Raw genomic sequence first — 10,575 nt, forward strand, 5'->3', positions numbered from 1 at the left:
TTTCTTTCTTTCTTTCTTTCTTTCTTTCTTTCTTTCTTTCTTTCTTTCTTTCTTTCTTTCTTTCTTTCTCTAGAACTTAGTCACATGGCCATCCAGCTAAGATATGAAGGCCTCATTCACAGTGGCAAAATGCTCAGCTGAAATTGGAGTTCTCCTACAAAGGAAGGAGGAATATTGATGAGTGGCTAACAGTCTGAAGCCATGGCTTTCAGTTACAGGTCTTATGACACACAGAGAGAAAGAGAAAAAATTTTCCAAGTTCTTTTCAGACACCCACATCTGAAAAAATCAAGTCTGACCATGGAGGACAAAGAGTTTTTTTGTTTTATTTTTTCCAGTGTTGTGAATGGAATGGAGGGCCTTTGCACTGAACTATATTCTCAGCCCTTTTAATTTTTGAAAAAAATTTGATATAGGGTGTCAGTAAGTTGTTAAATTGCCCAAGCTGAGGTCAGACTTCCAACCTTACTGCTTCAGCTTCCTAGAGTGTAGGGAATACAGGTGTGTGCCACCACACCCATCAGAGAGTTATTTTTAGAACATTATACACCGTTTAAAAATTGTGATTTAAATATAGAGTTCATTAAAAATATGATTACGGTTACCTGCTATTTGCTAAGCACTATTCTAGACCTGGGGGATTTAAATTTTTTATTAGTACATGTTTGCAATCCATAATGATTACATTTATTGTGGGGAGTTGGTACATTTACATAATGCATCTTCTTAAATTTGTTCTTTTATCCCCAACCCCTCCCATCTCTCCCTGCTCTTTTCAACTCTTGGTCCCCAGAGGATTTAATGATGTGCAAAAAGATACTATCAATCTTGTTATGTATGGTGGACCCAGGGTCTACAGGTCTCCAGACTCAACCTGGCTGGGCTCGTCTCCCTCGCTGTTGTAGGAAGAGGAACAGGAGTCAGAGAAGACTAGTGTAAAACAAAAACATTATTACAGGTATTGCAAGAAACAGTAGAAAACCACTCCAGGGGAGGAGTGGGGGCACTCAAGAGCTGAGACACCACTGAATCTGGGGCTGTGATCTTGTTTTATGGGTTAGGGGCCCTGTCCCCACACCTTCTAGGGTTCACTACTTGATTGGTTGATCGACTTATTGCCAGGGAGCTAAGTTTTGTGGGCTAACAGGGGAACTTTGAGGAGAGAAGTAGCCTGCTTAAAGCGTGGCTTAGGTGACACAGTGCAGCTACACAAAAGTGTGGTCAGCTCAGCTGCTGGCTGAGATGGAGAGGCTATTTCCTTTCTACTTCTTATGGGGGCCCAGTTCCCTAATCTAATCCTACCAATGATCTGAACTGTTCTACAATCTCTGCTTCCTGAAGTTTACCTTTCAGTGGGGGAGACAGATAACAGCCACAGACCCACAACAAGTGATGGGAGAGTGTACAATAAGCTGGAACCTGGGCAAGAATCTTCATCTGTTTGAGTTTCTGTCACAGACTCCCATAGATTGTGTGACTTACAAACAACACAGTTTGTTTCTCACTGATCAGAGTACTGGGAAGTCCAAGAGCAAAGTGTCTTTGTATCCCCCACCTACAAACTCAGGCTGAAATTCTAAGCTTCAGTGTTATGGTGGTGGAGGTGGGCCTTAGGGATGTGATTCTGTTGTGGAGGTGGATTCCTCCTAAATGGGATTACTGCTCTTATAAAGAGACCCTCATGAATGAGCTCTCCTGCCACCATGTGAAGAGACAATGAGAAGACAGCTGTGTGTGAACCAGGGACTGATCCCTTCCCATACACTAAGAATCTCCTGCCCTTTGAGTCAAGACTTTCCAGCTTCCAGGAATGCGAGCAATAATTTCTGCTACTTAAAACTTTGCAATCTATGGTAGTTTTCCATAGCAGCTCAAAAAGACTAAAACAGAAAGAGGTATTGAGCAGTGGGGGTTGTTGTGACAAGTACTAAAATGAAGATATGTCTTTGGAATAGTTTAATGAAGGTGCAAGCTGTGAGTGGCCCAACCCTAGGGGCATCACGAGTGGGTAGCAGGTACCCACAGCATACTTTTCTAATGAAAGTATGTACTTTAGCACAATGGTAGCCAACTGTACATCTCAGCAGCTGCCCTGGGGGAATATAGGAAGCAATCTTTGTGTTCACCCACTTGGTACAGTGAACAGCAAAGTGTTTGCACATGTGTCAAAGTGTAAATGGGCAAGTGTTACCCATGTTATGCACCATGTTATGTTTTTGTGTATTTATAAAATTTTCTATTACATGTTTTCTTTTGATTTTTCTTGCAAAATTAGTCCAATTCAGTACATGAAAATTTTCACATGAAAATCTGCTTTTACAACTTTGAGAGGAGTTGAAAGTGAGTCATCAAGTGACTCGGCTACTGACGATGACTTGGATCATGGAAGCCAAAGAAATTGTGACAGTGAGACAGAGCAAAATACGACAGGTGGAGACGCACAGAATGAAAACTTGGATGCGGATGATGAAGGAAACAGTAATGTAAATAAATATTTGACTAGTCAAAATGCTACAAAATGGTCACGTATACACGAACAGTCTAATGTTAGAAGTACAACAGAGAATGTTATTAGATTCTTTCCAGGGGTGAAACCTCTTGGAAGGAATACTGCTATTGCATGTTGTACATTGTTTCTAACAGACGATATGCTACAAGGTGTTTTGAAATACACTAAAATGAAATACAAATAAAACATTCTATGTGCATCAATAGTAATGCTCAAAAACATATTTATCAGACACCTCACTATATGAACTAAAAGCCTTTGTAGCAGGACTTTATCATTCTAATCATCGGAATCTAAAGGATTTATGGAAAAGTGATAGATGTGGTGTTGAGATTTGTTAGAATAATAATGACGCTCACGAGATTTGGTTTCCTTCAAAATTGCCTGTGTTTTGATGACAAAAAGACTAAACCAAGAAAGAAAATCCAACAATTTGGCCACTATTTGCTCATTTTTTTGAACTGTCCTGCAATTTACACGTCTGAATACATGAGAACTGACAAACAACTTGCATCGTTTTGTGTTTGTTGAAGTTTTTGGCAGTATGTGCCCAACAAAGCTTCCAAATATGGTATTAAAAATATATGTCTTGGCAGATGTGAAGACATTTTACACCTTGAATTTGGAATTTTATCCTGGAACTCAGCTGCCATGTCTTTATTTGTGCAGTAATAAACCATATGATCTTGTGAACAGACTTATTGTGCCTATTTCAAAAAGTAACCCAAACGTTACCTTTGGGAGTTGGTTCATTAGTTAATTACCCATTGATGTTACTAAAAGAACACCAGTTACACAGCACAGGAACTGTTTGCAAGAACAAAGTCAAGATTCCTGAAAAAACGTTGCAAGTTCACAACGGAGGAATGTATAGCACAATCTCTGGATTTCAGAGAGGCATAACACTGGCTGCTATACGGTGAAGAAAAATACAGTAGTATCGGTACTGTCAACATTACACCATGATGATAAGCTTGATAGTGAAGCCAGGCATGGTGGGAATTCCAGCACTTGGGGAGGCTGAGGCTGTCTCCTGTGAGGCTGTCTCCTCTTCAAAGTCAGCCTGTGCTTCGTAATGAATTCCAGGCTAGCCTGGACAATGTAGCAAGACCTTGTCTGAAAAAAAATAAATTAGTGAATCCTTGTCTTAATTTTCTCTGGCTGAGACAAAATACCCACCTACCCAAAGTTAAAGTGGGGCAGGTTTATTTGACTTGCAGTTCATAGAGGTTTCAGTCCATAGTTGGCTGGCTCCAAAGCAGAGTGGTACATGGCAGAGGGACATCACAAAACAGAAAAACAGTTCATTGTGGCCAAACATGGCAAAAGCAACAAGGGACTACCACAGCTCTTTCTGTCCCTTATATTGCTTATATCTTATCCACCCTTAGAGCAGGTAGCGCTTATGCCCTTAATCCTAGTGGCCTTGATCCTACATCGGACCATGAATGTATTCCAACATCACACACTCTAGATCCAGCTACTTCTGCAAAAGCCCTTTGGAGGGACATCTAAACATAAGCTATAACATTTCTTTCTTGGTTACTTTCCTCATTGCTGAGATGATCCTCTACACAAATGAAGCCAGAAATGGTCATTTCTTACAAAAAAAGGAAAGGTGGAGTAGATGTTGATGAGTTATGCAGCAGTTATGATGTCACTTGAAACACAAAGTATGGGCCAGTGGTTGTGTTTTAATTGATTCTAAATAGGTTTGGCATGGAGAGTATCATAGTTTACAATGGAAATAACAAGCACAAAATATCGTGGAGAAACTTTCTTAGAGGATTGGGACTGAAATTGATAAATGATCAATTACAACAGAGGGAGAACAGTATATCTGCCCAGAGAACTCCTCAAGAGAGTTCCGGAGCAGATTGGGGGACAGACAGGTGAAATGTCATAAGAACCTCCCAAGATAACAGGAACACCCGCAAGATGTCAAGTATGTACTACAAAGAAGTCAGGAAAGCAAGACACATGCGCTGTCAGTGTAAGTGCTACTTTTGTATGGAACATGCCATTTTCATGTATGAAAACTGCTTTGCATGAGGTAATTGAAGGAAAAATTATTTTTGTGGTAGTTTCATTTTTATTTTCATTGTAGTTCACTAGGGATTGATTTCTGCTGTTATTTTTTAGGTCTGGTAAGTGGGTAAGCAGTTGCTGTTGAAAACATTGATGTTTAAGCACTCATTATGTATTAAAAATTTAACATTTAAAAAAATTTAACATTTTATTTTATTGATATTTTTTCCTGTTAAGCACACATTGTTTAATATAATAAAACTCATAAAATTAAAATTACTAATTCATCAATAGAAATACTCCTAAAAAATAAACTTTGGCATTCTACAGTCCCCATAATTCGCCTTTCAAAAAATTTACCATGGACTGGGGATTTAGCTCAGTGGTGTTGTGCCTGCCTCACAAGCACAAGGACCTGAATTGATCCTTGATACTGGTGGAAAAAAAGAGAAAAAATTTACCATTACATCTCTCAGTAATTCTGGTAAAGGCTTAGAGAAAGAGCTATAGAGGAAGCTTCAGTCTTCTTAGAAGGCCTCTAAGTAATCTGGATCAGAATGGAAATATGGGCTGAAAAGGCCATTCTGATGAGGTCTTAGATGAAAATGAGGAACATGTATTATGTTTTAGATCCAAAATGTCCCTGAAAAGTCTTGTGTTTTCAGAGATGGGGTTGTGAAAGGTGAATGGGTCATGGGGGTGATACACTCATCAGTGCATTACTCTGTTGGCGAATTCATTTCTGTTGTTGTTGTTGTTGTTTGGTACTAAGGATTGAACTCAGGTCCTTGCGCTTATGAGTCAGGCTGCGGAACCACTGAGCTAATTCCCCAGCCCCGTGAATTCATTTCTGAATGTGCTCTTGGAAGGTGGAGCCTCATAGGAGTAGGTGAGTTACTGAGTTCATGACCTTGAACCCTGTGTTGTCCCTGGCCCCTTCTTTTTCTCCTTCCTGGCTGCCATGGGTTGAGCAACTTTCTTTTACTGTTTCTGCCTTAGATCCAGCAGACCAGGGGCAAAAATAAACCTGTCCTCTTTTTTTTTTGTCTGGTACTGGGGACCAAACTTAGAACCTTATGCTTGCAAGGCAGGTGATGGTACCAAGGAGCTAAATCCCTGGCTCTAAACCTATCCTCTTTAATTTGTGGGTGTCAGATATTTTGTCTCAGCTATGGGAAAGTAACGAATATAACATGTTTTTGGACAATGGGAAAAAGCCCATTCTTGTTATGAAATAGCAGATTTCTCAAAGGTTACAGGATGGACTGTAGAGCTATCTGGCTGAGAACCTGAGCCATTCTTCAAGACAAGGGAAGGATGACCCTGAAGGTAGTTCAGAGACCACGAGGGTCACCTGCTGTGCTCCATGAATGGGGAACACTGCTTTGCTTGCAAAGGGCCAGGCCACCCCTGCCCAGGCCAGTAAGGTGGAGCTGCCCAGGGTCCTAGGGCACAGTCCTGCCCGGTAGAGCTGTGGGCAGGACTGAAGAGTGGGACTGTTGCCTTAGTGCATCCAAAAGACTGCCCCTGTAGGCCTGGTGGGCAGAGCACTGAGCTGAGCCAAGGGTTATTATTCTTTCCTTTTTGTTCCCTTTCTTTTGTCTTTTCTTTCCCTTTCCTTTTCCCTTTCTTCTACTGTTTCTTCTCTCTCCAACCCCCCCTGCCCCCAGTCTGTCTGTCTGTCTGTCTGTCTGTCTTTCTCTTTCTACTAGGGACTGAGCTATGTGGACAGCCCTTCTTTTATTTTATTTGGAGAATGTCTAAATTGCCCAGCCTGGCCTCAAACTTGCAATCCTCCTCCCTCAGCCTCTCAAGTAGCTGGGTTTGCAGGTGTGAACCACCATATATGACCAAAAAGGATTATTCTTGAGCCTTAAGATCTCCTGGAGTTTGCCTTGTATCTTGGACCTACCTGGGATCTGTTGCTCCTTCTTTCTTTCCTGTCTCTCTTTATTGAAAGAGGATGTCTGCCTTGGGCCTGTCCCACTATTGTATTTTGGAAGCGCATAGCTTGTTCTATAGATTCCCGACTGAAAGGAGACCTTGAGTCTTACCCATATCTGATGTAAAGACCATTTAGATGAGACTTTGGATTTGAGACTTCAGAGTGGATGCTGGAATGAGTTAGGACTTTTGAAGCGATGGGAATATAATGAACATATTTGCATATGAGGAGCATGTGAATTTGGGGGAGACAGAGGCAGAATGCCATAGACAGAAGGATAACTTTGTCTCTTTCCAAACTCTGTATGTTGAAATCTTAACCCTCAATGTGATGGTGTTCAGATTAGACCCTTTGGGAAAGGATTAGGTGATGAGGGCAGAGTCCTCCTGAATGGGATTAGTGCCCTAACAGAAGAGACCCGGGGGCCTGGGGATGTCGCTCAGTGGTAGAGCACTCACTCAGCATATGCAGGGCTCTGCGTCCAATCCGCACTACTGAAAAAAGAAAAATAAAACAGTGCCTGGAGGGTTCCCTTGCTTCTCCAGCCATCTGAGGACACAGAGAGAAGATAGCTGCCTGTGACCCAGGAAGCAGGAATCACCAAACACTGAATGTACTTCCAGCCTCCAGAACTGTGAGAAATAAGTTCCTGTTGTTTATTAGCCACCCAGGCTCTGTTAATGCGTTAGAGCAACCCAAACTGACGGAGACATGATCAGATCTTGGAAAGACCCTTGTGTCTACAGTCAGTTGAGAAAGGGAGGTGCAGGAGATTGGATCCCAGGAGGCTAGTGCGAAGCTGGTTCCACGGTACAGGTGAGAGATAATGGAGCTGGTTGCAGACAACGTGGGGGTGACAGGTGCTTGTGTCCTCAAGACCCTATTGGAAACTCTGGGGCAGGGGCGCTCACAACTGCCGTCATTGTTGGAAACACCTAGAACACTGCTGAGGATGGCGATCTGCCCAGAGGTGTGTGACGAGAAATGCAGCCAGGCGCCAGGGAGAAGGGCTAAAAGCTGAGGGCACGGTCTATGAAGGCAGGAAACTCACAGGAAGGTGCCAGGGAAGGTGGGGTTGCAACCTACAGAATGCCCTACCCTGCTTGGCATCTACTCCTGAAAACATGCAAGCCCTATTTCTTGGTGAGTCTATGGCCAGGGCTCTTGGTCCCCAGTGTAGTGTTTAGTACTGCAAGGACGGATCTGTGGTTTGAAAGATTACCAAAGCAGCTGGCAGGAAGAAGGAATGGTTGTCTAACATCTTCCTGAGCATTTCTTGACAATAGCACATGAGCTTGAGAGGCAGTCTGCTGAGCCCAAGTCAGCCTTCAGCAAGCTTGTATTAACTTTGTGCATGAGCATCTAAAGATGGCTGGAGCAGAGGGAATGATGTGAGCAGGATGCAGAGCTGATGAACTGGCTGTCGGTGGACACATGTGGCCCCCTATTGCCTTTGTTTGGCAGGTGTGGTTAATTGGAATTGCAGTTAAGGCAAGACACTTCCCAATTAATCACAGGCTCCACCGTTCCCTAATGTCTCAAAGGACTTGGCTTTCGTTACTGATGTTGCTAATCTAGCTCTTGAACCCTTACACGAGGAGTACCTACGATTTAGGACGCCTAGTACTGTGCATGCCTAGGGACCCTGGTGGGAGTTACAGGCTGGTCAGGTGACAGTAAGAGTGGAAACATCTAGCCGTCTATCAGAGCCCCCCCTTCTTCACATCTACCACTCCCATTCACAAGGTGTAGAGGCGCTGCTGAGTGGCCAAAGTCCCTTTAATATCCCTGAATTGCGTTACAAGTAATACTGCTGGAGGCGGGGAAGGAGTGGAGACTGGGGTGAGTTGGGGGAAGAGGAGGCAGGGAGAGCGCCAGGCGCTCATACAAAATATGGCCAAAGGCTTAGCATGCATGGAAAATTATTGCTGTCAGAAGTTTCTATTTACAGGGTCGACACCCTCCAAATTGCTTCCACGACCCCCCTCCCCACCATCCTGCAGCCTCCCTTCGCGGTGGGCCCAGAGCTGGATGAAGCTCTACACACCCCTCTGAAGCCCTAGAGAAGGACTCTTGCTGCAGGGGATCCTCCATCTCCACCCTCTCTGGTGGCTAAGGAAGTGAGGAGGGTCGGAGAGACCAGGACTCCGCCGCCGCGCCGAAGGCTCTCAGCGCTGGGGGCAGAGGCATGTGCTTAAAGCAGAGGGGCCAGGGCCCGTGCGTGTGGAGGTGTGTGCTTCGGTCCTCGCCCGGGCATGCAAAAGCGCGGCGCAGGAGGTAGTGGCGGCCAATGGGCGGGTGGCTGGCAGCCCCGGCCCCTCTGCCCAGGAGAGTTGCATAGATGTGACCGGGAGAGAGCGCTGCTCCCCGGGAGCGGGCCAGAGGCCCCAGAGGGGTCCGGGGCTCAGTCGGTCCCTGGAACCTGGGATCCCTCAGGAAGAGGAAGAAATAAGAAACAAACGAGGAGGCTCCTGTCTCCAGACTGCCTGGAGTAGGAGCAGAAGGCTCAGGAGGGTGGGGACCTGCCCCACCACAGGACTTCCTGGTGCCCCTCCCGTCCTTTCTCAGGTCCCCTTCTGCACCAAGCGCTGATGAGGGTGAGGCATCTCCCAAGACCCGGAAGGGAGGGGCAGCTCACTATGGCCATTGCTGCCCCTCTCCTTGCCTGGCTCCCTGACCTCCCAGTCCAGCTGGGGAAGCCAGACTGTCTCTGGGTGAGGCCAAGAGATTAAATAGAATAATAAATAGATAAATAAATACACAAATAAATAATTGGAGGGGCCTAGCTGGATAAGGGGGACAGGCCTTGGTGAGGTGCTCTAGGCCTCACCCCCACAAATAAGGAGGGGTACCTGTAGTCCTGGGGACGGGGGAAAGTGCTCAGAGAATCTGGGGAGTGGGCAGTGCCAGGCTGGGAGCCCAGGGAAGGGCTGTCCTAGGGTGAGGGGGTTACAGTAGGGGTCAGGGCCCTGAACTGTCCCTCAGGTCTGCTCTAGGTCAGGTAAACTCAGAGGGGTGCTAGAGCGCTGAGGGAGCCTGGAGAGAGCAGGGAGTGGGAATAGGTGAAGCAGTCCTTAAAACTGAAGTGGATGAGACCTGATGGGCTGTGTGTGAGTGAATAGCTGGACACCTAAGGCCAGGGGACAGGGGACAGCCTGGGGACGCTAAGAATGGAGACTCACCAGAGCAGCCCCAGGGAAGGCCTGCAGTTGGATTGTGTCCTGCAGGCCTGCGTCCAGGTGGATAGGAAAACTGAGGCAGACATGGGCTTTGAGCGTTAAGTTTGGACCTCAGACTGGGTGCTAATGGAGGAATGGTCAGAGACTCTGCTGAGAAGTGAGAAGAAAAGTCGGAAGGTTAGAAGGGCAGTGCAGGGTCTGGGTGGGAGGTGTTTCTGGCCCTGGGGCCCGGGAGGGACAGGTGCGGACCTGGTGCCTGAGTTGGGAGCCTTGAAGGCATGGACTGGGGTGTCAAGGTCCGATTGGTGGCCGGGAAGGCTGATGGGATGTGAGGGGGTGGGTGGGATGGGCCGGAAGTTATGGGTCTAGGGGCGGGGGGGGAAAGTTGGGGGCCAAGAAGGGGAGTCCCAATGGGCTGGGAAACGCAGCTGGAGATTGGAGAGGGCGCTGCGGACACGGGTAGGGAGCTCAGCTGGCAGGGCCGGCATGGGGCGGTGGGGGCGGCTCGGCGCCCTTGACGCAGGCGGCCTCGCAGTGCTTGTGGAGGTAGGACTTGAGGGCGAAGCTCTTGTCGCACTGGCGGCAGCGGTAGTGCTTGAAGGCCGAATGCGTCTGCATGTGCGCGCGCAAGTTGGAGCGATCGGCGAAGGCCTTGCCGCAGTGAGCGCAGCCGAAGGGCTTCTCGCCAGTGTGCGAGCGCATGTGGCCCTGCAGCAGCCAGGGTCGCGAGAAGGCTTTCCCGCACACGCCGCACTTGTGGCGCAGGTTGTGCGTGAGCACGTGCATGGCGAGCGCGGGCATAGACACGTACGCCTTGCCGCACGTCGGGCACTTGCGCGCCAGCTGGCTGTCCAGGCTGCGGTGAGTCTGCTTGTGGCGGCTCAGGTTCGACGACGTGGCGTACGTCTTGCCGC

The 10,575-nt window shown here is 46.8% G+C and overlaps 1 protein-coding gene and 1 long non-coding RNA gene across 3 annotated transcripts in view; one reads left to right on the forward strand and one right to left on the reverse strand.

Annotated features, from left to right (window-relative positions):
* Window positions 1-3,626, forward strand: part of LOC104860340 — a 9,213-nt gene extending 5,587 nt beyond the window's left edge. For both annotated transcript variants that reach the window (XR_779663.3, XR_779662.2), the window contains exon 3: window positions 2,276-3,626. This is a non-coding gene — a long non-coding RNA (uncharacterized LOC104860340). The remainder of the gene's footprint in view (window positions 1-2,275) is intronic.
* Window positions 3,627-6,323: 2,697 nt separating this feature from the next.
* The window catches only part of Scrt2 (scratch family transcriptional repressor 2), a 15,568-nt gene continuing 11,316 nt past the window's right edge, over window positions 6,324-10,575 (reverse strand). The window contains exon 3 of the mRNA XM_010621497.2: window positions 6,324-10,567. Coding sequence (XP_010619799.1) covers window positions 10,130-10,567 — 438 coding nt within the window. The 3' untranslated portion in view covers window positions 6,324-10,129. The remainder of the gene's footprint in view (window positions 10,568-10,575) is intronic.

Source organism: Fukomys damarensis, unplaced genomic scaffold (genome assembly GCF_012274545.1).
Source record: "Fukomys damarensis isolate Sample0158 unplaced genomic scaffold, DMR_v1.0_HiC HiC_scaffold_22, whole genome shotgun sequence".
Taxonomy (NCBI): Eukaryota; Metazoa; Chordata; class Mammalia; order Rodentia; family Bathyergidae; genus Fukomys; species Fukomys damarensis.